At 37.7% G+C, this 21768-nt stretch overlaps 3 protein-coding genes across 5 annotated transcripts; 2 read left to right on the forward strand and 1 right to left on the reverse strand.

Annotated features, from left to right (window-relative positions):
- Window positions 1-104: 104 nt before the first annotated feature.
- LOC126372001 (sodium channel protein Nach-like) lies at window positions 105-5844 on the forward strand. Its single transcript, XM_050017499.1, has 9 exons — window positions 105-208; window positions 931-1137; window positions 2642-2929; window positions 3008-3089; window positions 3186-3271; window positions 3519-3718; window positions 4165-4327; window positions 4873-4979; window positions 5418-5844. The coding sequence occupies exons 1-9, from the start codon at window positions 105-107 to the stop codon at window positions 5576-5578; spliced, it is 1398 nt and encodes a 465-aa protein (XP_049873456.1). The 3' UTR covers window positions 5579-5844.
- A 6566-nt stretch (window positions 5845-12410) lies between these two features.
- Window positions 12411-18999, forward strand: LOC126372224 (uncharacterized). Of its 3 annotated transcripts, XM_050017890.1 has the most exons (13): window positions 12413-12678; window positions 13641-13835; window positions 14237-14547; window positions 14687-14815; window positions 14901-15058; window positions 15179-15420; window positions 15500-15649; window positions 15732-15881; window positions 15962-16179; window positions 16443-16608; window positions 16806-16970; window positions 17333-17489; window positions 18244-18999. In XM_050017890.1, exons 2-13 carry the CDS (start codon window positions 13652-13654, stop codon window positions 18245-18247), a joined length of 2034 nt encoding a protein of 677 aa, XP_049873847.1. In that variant the 5' UTR covers window positions 12413-12678; window positions 13641-13651; the 3' UTR covers window positions 18248-18999. The 3 variants fall into 3 exon arrangements, with proteins under 3 accessions (XP_049873849.1, XP_049873848.1, XP_049873847.1); XM_050017892.1 differs by lacking the exon at window positions 14687-14815 and having other exon boundaries at window positions 12411-12678; XM_050017891.1 differs by lacking the exon at window positions 18244-18999 and having other exon boundaries at window positions 12411-12678; window positions 17333-17493.
- On the reverse strand, window positions 18992-21762 carry LOC126372229 (uncharacterized protein F21D5.5). Its single transcript, XM_050017901.1, has 6 exons — window positions 21342-21762; window positions 20548-21251; window positions 20147-20416; window positions 19895-20044; window positions 19424-19629; window positions 18992-19186 (listed from the first exon to the last, which is right to left on the reverse strand). Exons 1-6 carry the CDS (start codon window positions 21472-21474, stop codon window positions 19063-19065), a joined length of 1587 nt encoding a protein of 528 aa, XP_049873858.1. The 5' UTR covers window positions 21475-21762; the 3' UTR covers window positions 18992-19062.
- Between the last annotated feature and the right edge of the window lie 6 nt (window positions 21763-21768).

Below are 21768 nucleotides of genomic sequence, written 5' to 3' on the forward strand. Positions count from 1 at the left end.
TTGATGTTGTTCGCACGAAACATGGGAATTTGTTACTCAAAGCATAATAATAAAGTTATACTTCGTTTATTTTAGTAAAATCTGTGAGTTCTGTTTGAGAAGTTATGCCTCCGACGTCGTGTCGAGCGTTGGTGAAAGATTATTGCTCTAACTGTACATTCGCTGGCGTTCATTTCATAGCTGACGACACAAAGCACTGGTCAGAAAGGTGAGTGTGGGTAAATACCAAGCTTACTTTAAATAAACTCGAAGACGGTAAGCGGCAGGTTACGAAATTCATCTGCATCTATTAACATTGACTGGTAACGTCAGTTTAATCTTGATAAATTATGATTTAAGTACATCGTTTTGAAACATGACACCTGGTGATGAATCATTTTTGAGACTTCCGCGTTGAAAAATAGGACAGAAAATGGATCTAAGAAATAAAACCTTACCTAGATATTACGCTAAATGTGTTAAACTAACGGGTACGCCTTCTTTTTCTATCGTGTGGGTTGTGCGGTGGATTACCAACCACATCAACCCTGGTGTCAGGGTTACTATTGAGCCGCTAAAGGCCCCTGACATGACTCATGTAACGACAACGTCTTACATCAGTAAGTAGTAACCGGGACCAACGACTTAACGTGCCTTCCGAAGCACGGATCGTCTACTTTCGGACAATCGGGTGATCAGCCTGTAATGTCCTAACCAAACTAGAGATCACAAAGTGATTTTTGTGATATGTCCCCACCGGGATTCGAACCCAGGACCTCTGGATCGTGAGCCCAACGCTCAACCACTGGACCACGGAGTTACGGCGATGGATAATTATGTTATATGTATTATGTGGATGGATAGTAATAACAACGCTGAGCTTACACGTACGGTAAACAACACTTTTTAGTTTCATCAAAACAATATTACCATCGTTCCCATGTTCCCCAGATGGTTGTGGTTTCTTCTGGTGGTGCTGTGTTGGTACGGGTCTGCGCTGCTAATCATCGCAGCGTGGGACGCCTTCGTCCTCAGCCCCATCAGCTTCGGAGTGGAGACCACGTACACCGAATGGAACACCAAGATGCCTGCCGTGGCGGTCTGCGAGATCGTGCAAGACAAGCAATACAAACAAAAGATTTATGATGTGTCTGATTCGTAAGTGATCTACATACTTGATACGTACCTGGCCACATAATAATATAATGCATGGTCAGGCCTGCCGCTGTTATATTTAATTGAAAGAAAATAATAAGAAAGAACCACAGCAGTCGTTTTTTGATTTAGTAACTAAGTAAATATGTATAATGTACTCAACTACCGAAAGATATGCTAACAGTTCATCACGTAAAGGTAGTAAGTACCTATACGATAAGCAGAAAAGCTCTTTATTTATTTTTGTCTTAGATTCTCTGAATGTGCATGTAACTCTGGATTTCGGACTAAATTACTTTTAGATTCATTTTTATACTTACTTATCCGTATTTTTTTTACTGATTGCTCCAAAAATCAAGGCACAATATTATAACCAAAATAACTTGGCACTCGCCTTGAATAAAAATTAATAACAACATCGTGCGCTAGGTTATTAGATTGAGATTTGATTTTTGTTTGTATCCAAATTAGGAATACAAAGAGAATAAATCATTCAATCATTTTCAATGGCACAAACTGATATTGGCCTCCGACCCTAAAACCGATATTACATTTCAACTTCATTATACTTAACGATTATTCCGACTTCAGTTAATATTTATTCAATGCGGGCACATTAAGCCGTTGGTATTTTAAACTAGAATAAACACCTACACTAACCCGAAATTGAGTAGCGTGGTGGAGTATACTTCACACCCCTTCTGGTTGATTGCAGCCTGTATGCACTGGGACTTAAGTAGTTATAAGTACCGGGTGTTAGTGACATCGTAAAACCTTGAGGAATGATTGAGACCATGATTATGAGTTGATTTCAAAAGTATAGAACTGAAAATAATTTAAAAAAAACATTAATTTTGCGACGGATAATTCCACTTGATATTCACAGGATCATGGTCTGAATCATCCCTCTCAGTATTCGTTACGATGTTACTAACACCCTATATGTATATAGCTGTTTATCGTATCTATGTATTCAAAGTAACAACTAAGTAAAACGTTTTTTAAAAATGTTTCAAATGTTGGGAAAGGCATTTCAAAACTATTTTAATTTGCACTTTATTGCTGTTGCCATTTCAAGGATGAGCCCTTGAGTAGTTGCGGAGTAATGCGTGTGGTTGAGCAACCTTTAAAGAGTCTTTCATCCAATACAAACTAACCTTGAGTTTTGTTGATGCAACCCGCGTCTTGTGCGTGTAATAATAATTCGATTAATTACCGATCCGGTCAAATGTACACAAAACATTTTTCTACAGAATCAGATCTGATTGTAATCAATTAGGTATTCTAACCGTTTAGAAAACAATCCCGAACTAGCAATACTTAATCAGTTATCTGGTTGAACACCAATGAACCCCGCAGATAATAAGCGCATCACTAAAGTGCACTTTTGAGCTATATAATGTATTTTATTAATTCTCTTACTTGAACTGAAAGGCGCCTCACGTAAAGTACCTTATCGTAAGGCATTTACAACCTCTACTACTTATGGAAAAACTATCGTTTTCAGAATTTGGACACCCGATCATTTGTTAGACCTGGAAGACGCCTTAGAGGACATAACATACTTCCGTGGATCGTGCCACACCCTCGTGGATGTATGCTATAACACCAAGGAACCTGACTATCAATGTCCCATGTCTAACTACAGCTACTACGCGAACCTCGTCAGATGCGAATGCCCACAGTTATTGAAGCAATGCTCGTACAATGGAAAATTGTTTCCTTGCTGCGAATACTTCCAGCCTATAGATACAGAAATAGGCCGATGTTATATCATCAACTCTATTCAGACTAAGTATGATCTTTGTACACGCCTTAGTCGTTATTAAAAGAGCTATTATTTTATTCTTTACTTACTTACTACATTTTTCAGAGAACCCAACCCTTATCCGATGGTGAGCAATTTAACAAACAAACGTGGTGTCCTCAGATTTGAAGTAATGTTAGGCGCTATGGTATATATACTTACATACTTACTTAGTTTTTTAAGACTGCTATAGTGTTATAGGTTTCAGAAGTGGTTGTAAATCTACAATAATTATTCTTTACAGATATACACCTTAGGAGAAGATGAGGTCCCGACCATAACAACGTTGCAATCATCTACGTTAAAATTACAGCTAGGACACATTTTTAAGTAAGTGCCTGTTTGCATTGCGTGTGACCATTTTAACCGACGTCATTACTAACCTCTCAAACGATGGCTTAAGCCGAAATTCACGTCCAACTGGGCACCGTTGGACTATCTCAAATTATGTGCCGAGTGAGAGCCCTCAGAGCTCCCCCTTGCCCAGTTTAGTTAATCACAGACAAATCTACAATAATACACGTCAAAAATAAAGACTTAACGACGTTCTTTGATATTGGTCCTTCCTCTTTCACAGGCGCCATGTGGCTGTAAAGAATATAGAGAACGACCCCCTGGTAACGGAAACGACCCCGGAGCAAAGAGCTTGCTTCTTCCATCACGAGAACGAAAAGGGGTTGTACCCCCACTACTCTTATAGTGCGTGCACTGTACTCTGCAGGAAGAAGGCTCAGCTCGACATTTGTCAGTGCAACGATCATTTCATGCTGGGGACTTGTAAGTTGTTTATTCTTTACAATGAACCGGCAGAGACAAACGTACTTATAGAAAAATAGACATTCATACATTATTATGAAACCCGATGTAGTTGAGCGGGGGCAGCTTAGGTTTTCGGATGAGAGCCCCCGGCGCACCCCATGTGTCTGGCCAAATAGGTAATGCCATTTCTTGGTTTTTTTAAGAACGTATGTGCCGCGGTTTTTCTTGCAGCTAGTTTTCATCTGATATACAGGCTGTGAAAAGGTGCAGTAGTTTTTTGGCGGATGAGCCAGACATTCAAAAATAATATATTTATGAATAAATATGAGTTTTGAGTAAGAAAGAAAACTTAAATCCATCCATATATTGTACATTACCCCTTATCATATCATGTTGCACCTGCAAGTTGTCTTTTTATGATTCTGTGCTCACGTCATTAATATGTTACTGATATTCTACTTCAGCGGAGGCCGAGCGCTGTAACATCTCAGGAATGGCGTGTCTGAATGCTAATAGCAACAACCTGACCACGCTGAAGCCACGATGGGCAACTCGTCCTGGTATGGTCTGCGATTGTACACCCTCTTGCACCGAAACAGAGATCACCGTCATCAAAGATGTTCAGACGTGAGACGATTTTTTGTAATCTAATAGGTTTTTTGGTAAGCAAGTAAACTAAAGTTTACTGCCGCGTGATGGATATGGTGGAACCAAGAGAAGAACCTATGTCAGGATCGGAGTCTTTATCACAATACTTTTGGGTTAAGTAAGTAGTAAAATTATGTGTTGCAGTAAGGATGTGTTATAGTGCCCTTATAGGGTTCCTGTTTGTACTTTCCTATATATTTAAGGCCTCTGTAATAACAACAAGAATGCAATAGATCTCCTTATCCCGATGGAGAATAAGCGTGAGCTTATGCATGTATCTAAATAGCCAAATCAGCATAAAACTCAGAGAAGTAAAAGGCTAAAATAGTGTGTATAAAGTCGGTTTTTGTGTCGTCCGCCCGAGTAGTTATGCCATCTGCGGAAAATCTACAATAAGTCACGTCAAAAAAACGGTTTTTGTGGTTAGTAATATTTGGCCATCGTCGTAAGTAGTCGATATGATCAGCCCATGTCGCAAGTCATAGGTATACTTAAATATACTTAAGTAGTGCATATTTTTTCAGGTCGGGATCACATAACAGCAAAAAGGCGATTGTTCACGTAATACTGGCACGTATGTCCACGGAACGTTTCAAACGTAACGTAGTACGTAGTCGACTAGATTTAGTCGGTAAGTTCTCAGGGCTAATATTAGTTCAGAGCAGTATACCTAGCACCTCTCCTATCTACATAGTAGGCCAGTATAACATAACTACAGAATTCCAATTACCACGATCCTGACACGCCACTTTTGCTTCTACTACTCTCATCTAAGTCTTCATGCATGATCGTTGGTTTAAAGTACCTACTCTTGACCTGGCTTGGTCCAACAGAAAGCTCGGTACTTAAGTAGTTCATCTTACAATGGATGTATCTCTGACTACCCCAATGGATGTAGTAGTGAGCTTGTTATGTTGTCGATTGTTATAATACTTAGCCATTTTAATATCCTACTTAAGAATGGTTTGCAACTTCGCCAAGGCTCCTGATGATCCACTCCACAGGAAAAGGTTCCATGTAATGCATATTAACTTTCTTATGTACCTATTTTCGATTTTTTTATTTTCAGTATCCCTCGGCGGGACAACAGGACTCTTCCTCGGTGCGAGTCTGCTAAGCTTCGTGGAATTCATAGTGTATTTCACGGTACGTTTCACCAGTAACATACTGATAGAGCAAAGGAAAAACCAAAACGTCAAACCTAAACACAAACGTGCAGTTAGATTTTAAAGCAAAATTACTTTGGCTGCTACACCACTAGTTAAAGTAAAGAAGTCGTGCAGTGGAATCAGAGATTACCTACGCACTCTTTGTATTATTCATTTTCAAATCTATTCTTCCTTCTGCTTTGGAACAGTAAGTACTTACTTTCTTTGAAACAAATCACTTTACAAAAGGAAACAACGACAGACAATGTATTTGTTGTTTTCACCTACATTTGCTTATTACGTAGCATCCACAGCGCAATCCCCCAAATATGTTCTTAAAATGCAATTAAACGCAATGCACAATTTGCTTTTGTGTACCAAATCTTACAAATGACGTAAAAATGGACTTGATTCTCAGAATAAGTGTTATGAAATGAGCACAGTCACTTCGTCGTAAGTCGTAATCTGGTAAACTCTAGAGTCTGGATGTGGCCCAGATGTGGTCACAGGAAGAGAACAGTTAGGGCTGTTGCAACACGCGACCTACCTTCGTAGCAGGCCATAGCAGATGTCTGTATTTGAATAATGGCTTTATTGAATAAAGCGTTCATTGACGCTTCCATATATATACCTACCTTCTGTCTTTTTATATCTATGTTCGTATCAAGAGTGGCTGCAAGTTGTCTTATGATCCCTTATGGCTCTACCCACGTCATTAGGGATTACGGGCGTGATTTTATCTATGCATTTAAAATATTATATAATATCTACATAAAGGCACTATTTTTCAGTCTGTAGTGAAGGGAATATAAACATTATGAGTATAGTAAAATACAGATACCAACTTACCTACTTTAACAATGCGATGTTATAAATGCTGTTGAACTTTATTTAAAGCTCAAGATCTTTAAAGCCTTTACGTGTTAGCTTTTATTTCCATTCCTTATAAAATATGTATGAAAGCTGTACTTCTTATGTAAAATAGTCAAATATATAACTTGAAAGCAAGATATCGGAGAAAATAAAAGAATATAAGTAATATTTACGTCGATGTTTTATTTGTACGAATAAACCCTTAAAGAATCAGAAAATAGTAAAACTACTACATTTACACAACTTAAGATAACATAATAATAATAAGTACTTATCTAAAATCATAGAATATTCAGTCAGTAAGTATAGAAAAGATAAATAGCAACAATTTGTCCGTGATTTCACTATCTTACTGATTGCGGTAATTCCTCATAACAACCACATACTTATTTATAGGTAGGTTTAGGTAGAAAAGTTTTGTTTTGCCAGTCAGAATAGAATACCAGCTATACTTTTTAGGTATCTATATGTATAACTTGTGTTTTTCTTCATTAAACCATATTGTACCTACAGGTAAATTCTGAAAGATTACCTACTGGTGAAGAATATACTGAATATTCCTACTCAAAGTTAATAAAAATATAGAAAAGTTAAACATCTTGTTGTTTTATATGTTAAACAGCATGTTGATTCTTCGCAACAACCGCTTGTACGGGCCGAGGTACATGGTTTCAAGGTTACCAGTAAGTGTTCTGCCGGTGTCCAGGGTATCAGGTCCTCCTCATGAGCCACCAGCGGCTGCAGGGGCCGTGGACGTGGAAGCGGCGGTATCTCATGCAGTGCCATTGAGGTATCTTCTGCATACGACGTAGAGCCTCCAACTGTTGTCGAAGATAGATAAAATTCAATCAACATACTTACGGGCGCTTTTAGAAAAACATTCGGATATGATTTTTGTTAACGTAACGTCGCAATAGACAAGTTTATTTCAAACCAGGTAAAACTATGTGATCAAAATTACCTGGATCGAAATTAATTGAAAGAAATCGAGGTTTTGTTGAAGAAAATCACATTAGAATGTTTTTTCAGAAAGGCGCTTAGGTGTTTTTCACATAACATAACAAATACTTTATTAAGTACACAAACAGGAAAATACAAACTACAAAACAAAAGAGAAACAGAATGAGTACAATAGGCGGCCTTATTGCTAAGTAGCAATCTCTTCCAGGCAACCTTTAAGTATAGGAGACTTAACATACACATAATTAACTTCACTTTAAGGTGATGACTACTACTACTAATGTTAGTGGCTAGATTGTGGAGCGCACGATCTAGAAGTTCGGATTTGATTCCTGATAGACATATTGTCGAAATCACTTTATGCGTTTTCCACTTTAACAAGTCCACTTTAGCAAGATAAATCACAGATTGTCCCAAGAAGTAAGATGATTCCGTGCTGAAGACACGTGAAATCGTTGGTCTCGGCTATTAACCCAAACACCTCCACCAACTCGCAATGGAGCGGCGTAGTATTCTTTGAGGGGAGGCGTGTGCCCAGCAGAGGGACGTAAATAGTTTATTGTATTTACAACTTATTTGTAACTCTAAATTATAGGTACATAATACTGTGTGCACCTATTTGGCCTAAGCAAGACTCACACGCCACTGAAACGTGTCCTTTGGTTGTCTAGGTCAGGTACAATTTGTTAGAATACCTACGCGTAGCGCTCGGAAAGACTAACGAAGGAAAATAAAGAAGACGTTATCTAATACCTAGAGGGATTTTATGGGCTCTGGTAAGACCCCAACACACCCCTTGTCATTGTCGCAGGAATTTTATCGAAATGTCGGGATTCGGTATAATTAAATGAATAATGTTAAGTATACTTAGGTACTTTTTACCTTATTAAATAGGGTGTTGATATGACATTGCGATCCAATTGAATCATTCATAAGATAAGGGCCTCTCTTAACCGAATAACCTATTCTTGTATGTTACTCTCGAAATAGGTAGGTATAGGCAATAAAAACATAAACTTTATGAAGTTCACATACCTATATGTACATATTATAACTTTTACGTAAATACTTTGGTATTTATTTCTTTAATAGCAATTTTGTGTTTAAGTAATATCAAAAAATATTATTATAAAATAAATGATTACCTATTGCATTGAAAAAGTCAAATGGCATTTTTGAAACTTTTATATTTTTTACTCAAGTTTGGATGGGTAATCCGCGGTTTTGTCTTACTTACCTACTTGAGTAGGTAAACTATATTTATTTCAAACTAAATAAGTACACAGTTAATTAGTTTCAAAAACAGTTCGACAACTTGTATGAAACTTAAACAATAACTAAGTTTTTCTAAAAGCCGGTTACAGTTATGTGCCAGAAAAGCCACCTAACACTTTCACGTACTTACAACAAGCCATATCATATTAAGTACCTAACTAAACGCTTAAAAAATCTTATCACTTTTCTCAGAACAATCAGAAATAGCACTCACATAATCCATGTTCCTGGGCTGGTAGGGTAACGCTTCGGAAGTGGCCACCAAACAAACGACGATCGCCACCAACACGCACAAACTGCTGAACTTCATGTTCACACCTTTATTTAAAACGGGACAAGCCACGTCAGCCTGTGACGAAGTTGTTATGACTTATGCCGGGATGGACCATTCCCGCCATTTATATGGGACGTCGCCCACACTTTCTTCCCGGCGCAAAACCAGAGCGCGTAGAATCGCATTTTTTTTAATTATCCAGAGTGTATTAACTACAATTTGCAATAAGCGTGTAATTGTACTTTACCATACATGCAATCGATTCATTTTCTCAGAATAAGCTTTAGTCAGCAAATAAATACTCCCCTTGCTAAACAATAGGGTAAGCAAAGCCACAAGATATCATAAAACAATATGCAACCAACTTGATTTCACATGATTATATGGGTTATTGGTACGTAGTTACTGATCAACTTCTACCTCCGACACCTTGAGAATCAAGCACGGTATGCTCTTTTGGCCCCAGTCCAAGTTAGATGAAAATATATTGATTAAAACATGATGAATTAGCATTTAAGTTAATTCATCATTAATATACCCTACTTTGTATCTAGGTATATGCGATTTTGCATCATTTCACAAACAACCACGGCATAATCTCTCTCTTCATCGGACGGACGTGTTCATTGGACAAAAGGACAGAACAAAAGCATATACTTGGTCAAGATAAGCTCTTTGTTATGGCTTCTTGCCTTTATCAAACAACGAGGAGTGTTCAGAAATAAATTGCTGAGTCAATTAAAAATTCGAATTACGAATTATTAGGTTACGAAGTCAATTAAAGTATTTTGCCATTATAAATTGGACATAACTATGAAAGTACCTACCTACAGTCCACCAATTAACCCAATTGGTAGAACATCTGCCTACTGTAGGTATTTACTAAAGTTCTCAAGAGGGACAGATGTTACAAAGTAACTTTTCCTTTAAGTACCTAAATGAAATTTACTTTTTTCTGTAAATAAATGAAAATAAGATGAATGAAAATGAATTACCCGCTTAAAGATGACCTGAAAAAATTGATAGGTACTTAATAACTTGATGTGATAGTTTTAACAGATGTTTACCTACCTATGACTTTCTTCTTGCGATAAACAGGTTAATAATTCACTTTCTTAGAACTTACCGTCCGTGCATTGGCCATGCACAACGTAACAAGTAAAGTGCCTTAAAACTACCATATCACTGTTGATGTAGGTACCACATTAAATACTTCACCTAACACGTGAAGTACTCTACTCTTCTCTGTTACAAACCTACTCTACTTTGTAAATCCTAAGCGCACGTAATATCTATTTTGCTAGTAACCCAATCTGCGAGGGAATCCCGTTGTCTGACAATAAGCCCGCGTTCACAGCACACCGACAATCAGCCTCTGAATATAAGCAGACACCTTGCTAGAATAGATACACTGTAAAAGACTTATCGACGCGTAATGAAGTGGTAAACGGTAGTTACATCGGTCGCTGACAGAAAGACAAAGACGAAGGAAAAGGATTCAGCACACAAAGGACGCAGCGTGAGTGTAAGTGAGTAAGTTTTTACTTATAACTTAAGATATAGTCGGCTTTACTAAAGTACTTTGAGTAAGCTATGTTTAGTGTTACCGCGATCTCACAAGTATATAAACCGTATAAAATAGTGTAACACCAGGTTACAGTCAGCGACTGACTATAGGTCTTACGTGAACACGTCTATAACAATTGAGGCCAGAACTTTCCATGTCACTTCCGGATTATAACTGGCCAGTTCTTAATTGTTCTGTTTGTCTGTAACCCGATAAAATAACGACTAACTACTTTATCCATAATGAGTGGTGTATAAGAACGGATCTAGGGGGGCCTGGACATTACATTCCTTGGTAAGAGATGTAAAATATCCTTAAAGAAACATGGTTTCCATGGCTTCAACTATGGTTTCAAATACAGTCACATGAACATTCGGGGTAAAAGTTCACACTTTCGTCTTCTGCCTTATTGCACAATACCTACAAATAAATTACAAGCACTACAGTGTATTCTCAGTGCGAATTTGAATATATTATACTTCTTATAAACAATAGGTAACAAAGCATAGTAATTATACCTACTTATGAATAAGTCGGAGTATGTACTTTTACACCCAGTCCACATTACTGGCCAGACCTGGAAATATACTTATTTTTAAAATAATGCTAAAAAGATTATTATTTGGTAAATAGCGCACCATCGACCGTAAAGAAGAGGTTACTTTTGCCTAGAACGGCTTAGATTTTTTCGTGTTGTTCTTTTGTCATAATACGACGAAACAAATCAACATTATAATAAACTACAGTGGCAACATACCCATTATGAGGAATTCCGTATCTAAATGCCTATTTATTTATTTATTTTTAAATCTAGACAGAATTGATTTCTTCAGTCAACTTCAAACCTTTGAAATCATTAAACGAGCGTCCCCCAATAAAGCCTGGATCCGTCCTAAGTGCGGATAATTCTTCCGTGAACTGCAACGTACAGCATTGAGTCAGTACCCCGAAGATAATTGGATTAATCCGTGACGTAGCAAAGTCCAGTGCATCACACAAATTCCCATCTCCTAACTAGTTTAACCAAGGCCACGTTCCGTTTTCCTATAATCTGATATTTAATTTATTTTTAGAAGAGTCTGAATGTGTGTGACGTCATTTTGAGCAGGTAATCAAATGCTAAGGGTGATGACACATATCCTATTAGACACAGTGTGGATAATCTGTAGTATTTCGTAGACGTTTACACACATTTACATATTTAAGATAAAAATCAATCTCTTTTCGGGACACATACGGGATCACCCAAACGATTATATACTTTGCTTTGAGGGGTAAGTAAAGTAGGTATACTTACTAAACTATAAGTTATATGATTAACATCGTTGCCTTCTGACGATTTGTACCTAGTTAACCTACCCCAATATAGGTTAAGGTTGGGTTAAGAAAGTGCATGTTTGTGTAGTTAGGTATATTGAAAAATTGGACTGTCAGGTTGACTACTAACTTAAAAATTGCAATTTAAAAGAGAGCAATGTTTTGGCGTATTATCTTAAGGTAGATAGATAATTTATGAAATGTGCCAGCTGTGCATAAATAGTCATAATAATAGATACCTACTCGTGCAAATAAGATAATAAATAAAACAGATTAAGGGATTATCGAGTACCTTGTCCGTCCGTATAGTAAGTAACCTATCGTAGGTGTCTACAGAATTTTGCTCACACAGCAAGACTAACGGTCAAGCCAAACCGTTTAGCACGAAGCCGTAAAACTTTAACTTTCTTCCTATGACCATAAAAACAGTGTGAATCGGGACAGAAAATTCTAAACGAAACAACGAGCACATTTTTTAAAAGTTAAAAGGCACTTGATATAAGCGTTTCAAGCGACGACAAAGGGAGAATGAAAATTCAGAAGCTTACAAAAGACGAGTAATGGAAGTGCTTAAACGAAGTGTCATTTTGTTTTAGGAGTGTATGAACCCTCTAAGTGCGGCCACCCTACTGTGTAGACTGTAGAGGGTATCGATTGGGAATCGTGCAAGGAGGACAGACACATACCTCCATACTCGTCGTTTGTCGCATAAACATGAAAATGCGACCTTATTTACTCGCCATCGGAGCGGATTTAGCAATTTAACCCAAAATTTTCGCAAGTGTTAAAAATATTGTGCACATTTCATTGCACAACGCTTCATCTTAACCAGTTTGGTGCTAAAATGTAGTTATCAATGTGGAGATACGGTTAATACTTTAATATCCCTTCTTGGAGTGTTTTTCCAGTAGCCATGGTGAGTTATCTAATATTCAATCCAGTGTAGTATAGAATTAACTAGATTTTTTTCCATGCGTTTAAGTAAATCCTCTCTAGTATATTCTGGATTACAAATTTATAAAACCGTTTTTCTGTCGTAAGAACGCAATTAGTGTATCTACAATTACAACTAATAATGTAAACAGAAAATTATACAATGTAGTTTGGAAAATGGTTTACATGAGCCATATAAGACGGGCCATAGAAGATTTAATTGTACTGTATTCATGTGTTATGTGTGATTGTTTAAATGTAGTACTGTGCAATAAAGTATAAGTATCTTATTTGATTTGCTAAGAACTTTTCTTTATTAAGTATTACAATTTGAATTGAACATCATACGCACATTTTAGTAACGATGGCAATTTTCTTGAACCCCTGTAATCGTCTAAAATGCACCCCTTTAATGATGTACATTTGCGTTGATATTACGGGCCTTATCATTAATGTTGTAAAAAAGTATATAGCAAATGTACGACGATTTAGATATGTTAACTACTTTGAGAGCAGGTAGGTAAGGTATACTAGAATACCTACTCCCGTCTCCGTAAAATATTGTAACATAGATGTACGACCATATTGCAATCAGGGTGTTTAAAATTAGATTGAGATATTTATCGGCTTCAAAGATTTAATATTTGTATCTGTGTAGGAACGATATAGAAGTACTTAAAACTCAAGTACCTTTCTGCTATTGTTAATATAGAGACAATTATAACTTTTGGCTGATGTAATAATAATTTATATTATGGCTCTACATTACTATATTTCTGTATCTTTCCTGTGTATTAAACCTGACTATTAAAATCGAGAAAGCGGTGAGGTTGATCACCGACCTCATAACTCACACAAGGAAAGAAGGAATTATTAAACAATCAATTGTTGATTGTTGATTTTGATATATTTATAAAATAAAATAAATCAATTGTTTATGAGCAGAAATAAAAGCAATGGCAAGTGAACAACGTGAGCGGGGCAAGATGGGCGGCACCCTGGGCGCGCTCGGCGGCGCGGAGGCCTGCGGGGCGCGCTGGACCCTGGGCGCGCTGCTGCTCGCGCCCCTAGCCGCTGCTAACTCCAGCTACTGCGCTGTGCCCGCCGTCATGCTGTTAGCACTCTTCATGGTCGTTGCTAGTAAGATATGCATTTTTTTCCCGTCAAGTAGTTATCTAGTGAATATCATCAGCGCCAAATCTTCAAGGACATATGCCTATCGGCTAGGGGGGAATCACTAGTTTTGAATAAGACAACCCGATATGCTATGGGTCCAAGATCCAAGGAGGTTCCAAAAGAGTTATAGCGGATGTTACGCAGTTGGAAAATGTTTGCAGAAGTTTAACAACCTAACGTAATAAAACAATACTATTCAGACTAGAAAAAAAAACACCTGAATTAATTGCATAAAACAAAAAATATTTCAGTGTGAATCATTGATATGGACGAACTATTTACTGTTACTAGGTATTTCCTGTAAAAACAGAGACAATACAGTCATTTATACATTCCTCTTTGTTACTCAAAAATTTTCTTTTCAGCATTCACATGTAAGGATCTTAAGAAATTGGCAGACATACTCCCGCCTCCGAAAACGAGTCGAGGACGAAGGGAGAGGAACTTTCGGTCCTTCGCAGACTTCATGGCAATGTGGATGTCTTTCTTGTCCCACCTGGTGGCGGTAGCTATATGTGCTAGGATTCTCAGCGCCACAGCTGATCATGTGACAGGCGGGAGAACGAGACGGTGGCTGTTTGGATATGAGACTCGATCACTTGGAGAACCGTGGCCTGACGTCTTAGGTGTCACGGTCGTCATGGTGGTCTGTGCCATGTTTATGTGTGGACTGGAGGTATGTACACTCATTGAGTCAGTCAGTACATAATAACTGTATAGAATCGTCAGTCATCTCTTCCTTTTTGGGAAACTCTTTTTTAAAATTCATATTGTCATCATTTTTCCTTTTTAACCCTTACTTCATCTCTTTGCAGGAGAGCATGATGTTCACGTTTATGCTTCTAATTCTACTTTACATATTTAGTCAATTCTTCGCCATTGTTGGTCTCATCAACTTGGATATTGCTAACATTAACATGCCGATTCCTATTACCATTTATGAGGTAAGAAACTTTCAGAATCCCATTGAAAATGATAATCATATTAATAACAAGTCTATTACATATCTACAATTCCTTATTATTTCAGCTTTTTGCCGCAGGAGCACCGATTTCTTACGCTTTCAGTGTAGTATTGCCGTCTAAAGAAGCTGAAAGTAGTCTTAAGAAGAATTTATTTATTATGATTGGATTACCTACTCTAGTGCTTTCGGGATTATGTTTTTTGTATACGAATATGTTAAAAGGGTAAGTAGCGTTACAAAAAACCTATTTTATCTACTTTGTGATTATATTGAATCCACTGATGAATATTGACTGTTCGATGTTCGTTATTTTAACAATGACTGTAAACCCGTTTATTTTCAGGAGCAGTATCGATGCTGCTTTGCCAGTGACTACCCTTCTAGAAGCAAGGTCAGCTGGATGGATCTGTCCAGTTCTAGCTGCTGTTACAGTAGCAGGCGTATCCCTAGCTTTGACAGAACTTTGCCCTTTGCTCTTTACAGTCCTCGTGGCTCTGGCTTCCCCAGAGTGGAAGGTTCTCACGAGGTCAATGACTTATGAAAGCACTACTACAGGCAGTCCTGTTTTAGCTGTTTTTACTGCTGGTTAGTACAAGTCAGCTATTTAAAAAGTGCATTCCATCGTAATTTTTGGTTGGTAATTTATAACTTGTTCTGGTTGCAGGAAGTCTTGCAGCAATACTAGCGTTTGCTTGTCCGTTATCTCACATGATAACGCTAATGAACGCAAGTCATCTTCTTGGGATTTCGATACAGGCATTCCATTTTATCCTAATGCGATGTGTGCCAACAGCTGAGCAAATTGAAGCGGGAGGTGAGTCCCCTATAAACAACCCAAGTTTTGAAGTTCTTGAGTTTAAAAATTGGGAAATTAAATACTTAATTTCATATTTCAGATGTGGAATATAAGCGTTTGGGAACCGATAGTACTTCGAAAGGAATTAAACCTTCAGGATCTAAATCTAAAAAGGGACTCTGGTTCATCCCGTCCGCTATACGTCACACGAAAACTTTGGAGAGTATAAAATCTAAGGTGACAGCTAAAGGTATGACTTCCTTCTTCAGTTTAGTAATAAAACGACACGACTCTTATCCCGGTATTTATATTACCACATTTGTGATACAGAAACTGAAGAAAGGGAATGCCTACTCCTGGATGAGTATGCTGGATGTCCAACAGAGGATTTAGAGCAAATTACAAGTTGCAGCAGTAGTACACTCCCGGTGGTGGCCGGAGTAGAAGACGTGCCTTCAGATGTGGAAGCAAGCGATAACGAGGTGTCATCGGGAGATGATTCCACTGATATCGACGCTGTGGTCAAGGAGTACAGGGATACGATACAGGTACCACCTACCTAGGTCTAGACTGACAACCCATTTACCTAGAGCGCACCCTAAAATGCTGTTTTTCTGGGAATTGGTGAAGAAATTATTTTATACTCGAGATAATTTACAATGAATTTCCTGAATTTTCCCATAGAAGCTACATCACATAATCTTGACGTTAAAACAGTACCGGTTGAACCTATAAATGAAAGAAGAACTTCAAAAAACGAACATAAGTTTGTTGTTATCGCTTAGAAAGGTTGTATGAAATATCTTCACAGGTGGTGACTGCAATGCCTGAAGCCAGCACTCCTGCGCCCCCGTGTGTCAGAGGAGCTCGTTGGGCGGCAGTTGGCGCCGTTGTCCAAGTGATAGCTGATGCATTAATCGCAGTAGCCTTCTGTAACGAAGCCATTCGAGTGCCTATGTTTGCCACTGGAATACCATGTAAGTGGAATATTTTAAAACTCAATTTCACTTCACAACCGGGTTTATTACACTGCTAGTACAATGTAGTTCGAACTTCGATTCCTGATTAGACATCTGCTGGGCGCGTTGGCGTTTCTCTGTGTATGAAATAAATTTATATTAGATATAGAGGTGCCGTGTCATTGCAATACAAAAACGATGTTATAATATTCCAGTATGGTTCTGCGGTGCATTCCTGTGCGCATGGCAGCCGGCTCACAAGCTTGGCATGAGGAAGACTCAAAGTCTGGAAGGTTCCCTCGCTTTATTGGCTGCGCTACTGTTTCTTACGCCCCTGTTGCTCGACTCTTGGCCCGCTATTATTCTATTCGCTGGTGCTGGTAAGTCAACAGATTTCGTTTTTCATTAATAGTACGTGATGGTTACTTACAGGATATACTGCGGTAGAAAGAAACTTAGAGACTATAAATGCCAGCTCTATCTAATCTATACACGTAAATAGATGTACAATAGACACAATGTAATATTTTGTGGAATTCTTTTGACACAGACTTCGGTTTAATCCAAAACTTAGGTACTATGACTAAATTGGATAGGTCTGTAACATTGTCAATCAACACACAAAATATGTAATCTATACCTTGTCGCAGCGGAGTATGTATCTCAATACTGTTAACGTAATTTCTTACGTATTACGTACGTAAATTTTCCATCAAACAAAAAATGCTTATAATTTTCCCAGGTGTAGTAATTTATGCCCGTTGCGAACGTTGGTGCGGCGATCTGGCAGTACAACAAGCCAGGAGCGCGATGGAACGGCGCAAGCTGCGTCATGTCACCTCTGCCGTGCCCTTGAATGGACCCCGGCTGACCCACATCGACACTGTCTATATCACCAGGTGACCATCTCATATAAGCTTCCTTTCTTCATTGTTTTCTTAGTGTTTGGACTTCACTCCCAAGTGAGGCCCACCACAATAATGATGTATCCCTCATGTTATGTTATCAGTTTCCATGGGCCATATAAATACCACTTATTTAAGCGTCTACCCCTCTGTCGCTACCTCACTGATGAAGTTCGTCATCATTTAAACTGTTCCTCTAAGATTTCTAAATTAGGTACCATCGCAATCGACTGCTAATCGATTTCCAGTTCCACATTAGAATGCTTCAATCGTGCAGTTATCACGGCTCTTGAGGCACTCCGCTTTCTGCGTCACGAATATCGAGAAGACCATAGCGTGAATCAACAGACTCGGATAAAGAAAGCAGACTATGGCTCAAATAAATAAACCATTATTGTGAAAGACCGTAACTTGCAGTTAGATATAAAATGAGAATATAATTGGAAACCCAATTCTCTCTACAAAGAGATAAATTGACCTTTTCCTATCCTAAATCTGCCACCCACTAATGTAGATTAATTGCCTATTTGCTATACTTACAACAAAAGGAAGTTAAACCCCTACACCACCAGTGGAAAAGTCCCTGAAAAATGACTGTCTTTTGTTCGCATTTAGGTACCTACAAAACCGCTGAAAAAAAATCCAAAGAGCAGAATTATGCTTTTAGTAAATAAGTCGACGAGAGAAATTCTAGTCGAAGTTGAGCGAAGCGAGGACCAATCTCTAGTGTACCATTGTTACATTTCAGATGACAAGAAGATGACTCGGATACGAGTCTGGATAACTTGCTGGATGCGGAAGATGAAGAACAGGACCCTGACGAATGACAGGAGGTGGACGCTATCGTAATCATCGCCTCATAAACAATTAATTATCATCAGTCAACAATTATGTTCATAACAGTGAAACCGTGATCATATAAGTAATAGCCTTGCAAAACGTAAAGTATTGAATGCTACTTACAGTACGTTATTATATTGTGATTGTATCCATTTTAGATATTAAGGTTCCTCTAAAGCTAAAATTGAATGTAGGTATAAATTAAAAAATCTATTTTGATATAATTAAGCGTTTGATGTTCACTTTATAGTAGATAAAGACAAACTGGGAAATCTGTAGCTTCACTGTATGCATTTTTGAATTTTGTAAATACGCAAATCAATGTTGTAGCGGTTTCGTAGGTAATTAAGATTCAATTTCATCCGTCCATTTGCCATTGCCAGTGCATTTTACACCTAAAGGTAGGTATATTATCAAAACATGCTTTGCCTCAAGCAAAGTACGTCACCAAAATGTATTTAAAAAATCTGCTTATGTAACAAATGCCTTAAAATTTTGTAAAATATGCTTAGGTAAAAAAAGCCTTTTAAGATATTTATTATTAGGTACCCATATTTGTGGTTTAATATTAGATAGCAAATTCGGCCTAATTTATATATAAGAGAACAGGAATCATGTGTCGTAACGTCACCTTCATTTTGCAATAAAAAATCTGCTGGAATATTAACTGTTTATTTCTGTATCACGGTTTTTATAAATAAAATAATAATTACCTACTTCATGAATTTCATTTTTCTAACAGATGCATTTTGTAAAGCGCCTCTGCTTCTTTGTCTTCGAAACTGGGATTGAATTTCACTTCAATCACTTCTTTAAAACCTTCACTTGCTGTAGGATCAGCATATTTATTTCTGAAACAGAAGGTTGCAATGTCAATATAGTATAAAAGAATACATGAGAAAACTTTCAGTGACGTCTTTCTTGAAAAATACTAAATTTTTATGACACTCTCTGTTATGTAGTCAATAAACAAAATCGAGACTGTTTCTTCTCTTCAGCAACGTAACATAAGCTCACGACTATATCCATGGGGTAGTCAAGAGGTACAACCATCGCAAGATGAACTTACTAAACTACAATAAACTTACTTGTAAGTGTTAAAGACGATGTCGTTGACGGGCACGTGCTTGACTTTCATAAGCTCCCTGAACTTGTTGTTGTGCCGCGCATGTGCTTTACTAGTCGCCATCTTGGCGCATCGGCACTCCACCTTCATCTCCCTGGCTAGAGACGTCCAGCGAGCACGCGACTCCACGTCGGGATTGGTGCTGTCCACTATCACGCTTTTTCCTTTCTGCATCAAACAATTGAGTATTAGTAATGTAGTGATTTTCAATATTTATGGTTTTATGAAGCTAGTTCTACATGGAAACATTATTTTATTGATTAGTATACATTTTTAACAATAAAAGCTAATAAAAGTTGTCTACTGCTGAATATAACTTTCGATCAAATGGCGCCACGAAACTAAATTTAGGATTCTATTTTGACTTACCTAAGCTAAAAGTACAAGTAACTAGTGGAAGACACGTTTTTTATACTTATTTAAAAATGCTTGCCTGTATTAACTCCGTAGCTTTTGCAGCACATTTCTGCCAAGTACCCAGAACATCTCTGCAGACTGCCACATATTTATTACCAGAGTTTTGTTCAATTTGTTTTGCTACAAATGACTTGCCACTTCCTGGAAATCCTACTAATACTAGAATCTGAAAAAAAAATATTAGCACATTAATAATATACCTTCATGCCCTATGCTATATAAAAAGACTGAACATAAATTTGTTAATATGACTTTTTCCATTTCTTACCTCCTGGTTGGTACCAATAAGATTTTCATTGAATGGTTCAGATGTTAATTCTGAAGGAATAAACTCAGGTTTGCTCATCTGCACATTGTTTATAGAATGGCCGAGGAAAAATTGCTCAGGGGTGTAGAACCTAAGACCTAGATTCTCTGCCATAAGTTTGTCTGCCATAGAGTGGTCCTTCTTCTTTCCCGGAGCCCAGTTAGCCACTCTGCCTGCTGCATCACCACAGTAGAAAGACTCATCCATATTAATATCTATACTGTCGTTTTTCTGTAAATAAAGATAGTACTTAATGGTATATTACTTAACCAGCTTTTTGCATAGGAGTATTTTTTTTTGTCTTGTTTTATATGTTTAGAGAAAATCTAGCACATTTTACAAACTAGAGAGAATATTCTCACCTGCTCTGACAAAATCTTCCACATGCCAGTTGTTGGTTTCCTGTAGAACCCTTTCCCTGTTGCTATGTAAGCCTGAATAGGAATATCTAATTTCTGAACTATACTCTCAATTTTCTTTTTAAAATCTTCTATTTTAACCCTCCCATTCCCAATAGGAGCTTGGTTACTCAGAATCACAATCTTGAATCCCTGAGACAACAAGTCTTTTAATTTTTGTGGAACAGGAGGGAATGCTATCTGCCAGTCATTTAAGTCCACTGGGTGCACTTTACCAGATTTTGTTTTAATAAGAGTACCGTCCATGTCAAAAGCGGCTATCTTGCTGCTAGACCGAACTCCCTTTGAAGTAAAAATGTAAAGTTCACGATTATCAATTTCTTCCCACAGGTCTTCTGTAGTTTCCTTCCCCAAGGGTGTATCTTTAAAGTCTTTCTCTGGCTCCATTTTCAGGGCTTTCCTTTTCATTGGTGTTGTTTCATCTTCTTCTAGTTTCCTCTTGCCACTGTGTTTGGGTTCAGCCTCATCAGGTGGAGGATCAAACTCAATGACATGAACATAGTGGTTCAATAAGACTTCTATTTTACTTCCATGCCCAAGTCTGTACACTCCACATTTAGCTAATGCAAAGCCGTCCAGACCAGCTGGATTTATTCCCAGCTGCTTCACCTCCACAAAACCAGCTTCACAGTCGGCTTTGCAGCTAACTGAAAAAGTATAATGTCAACATAGGAACATTGAAAATCTCACAACTTTGCAAAGTACTTATAGTATGAAAATATTTAGATTATACTTACTTTGCTGCCTAGAGCAAGATTGATCTTTGATTTTGGTTATTTTACTGCGTCCGACTATCACTTCCTCTCTATGAGGCAGCTTTATGGGTGCATGTGAATCTAGTAAACATTTTAAAAAACAACGGCGCGTCATGTTTCTTATTTGGTTCTAATTGAAAACCAAACTTTTGAGTTCAAAAACGATATGTAATAAAATTGTAGATATATCTTTCACGTCCGTAGTAAAATAAATCACCTTTTTAAAACATAATGAAGTTGTTAGACCATTATAAGAGGAGATGATGAAGCTATCACAGCGGAGATGCACAGCACTGGGAATTATTCAAATATTCATTTCATTACTATTTTTGAGGCTCACTGCAGCACAGACTAAATAACTAATAAGATCAAAATAAGATGCTCGGCTCGGTTCGGTGCTCACGTCAAA

This window comes from Pectinophora gossypiella, chromosome 13 (genome assembly GCF_024362695.1).
Source record: "Pectinophora gossypiella chromosome 13, ilPecGoss1.1, whole genome shotgun sequence".
Classification (NCBI taxonomy): Eukaryota; Metazoa; Arthropoda; class Insecta; order Lepidoptera; family Gelechiidae; genus Pectinophora; species Pectinophora gossypiella.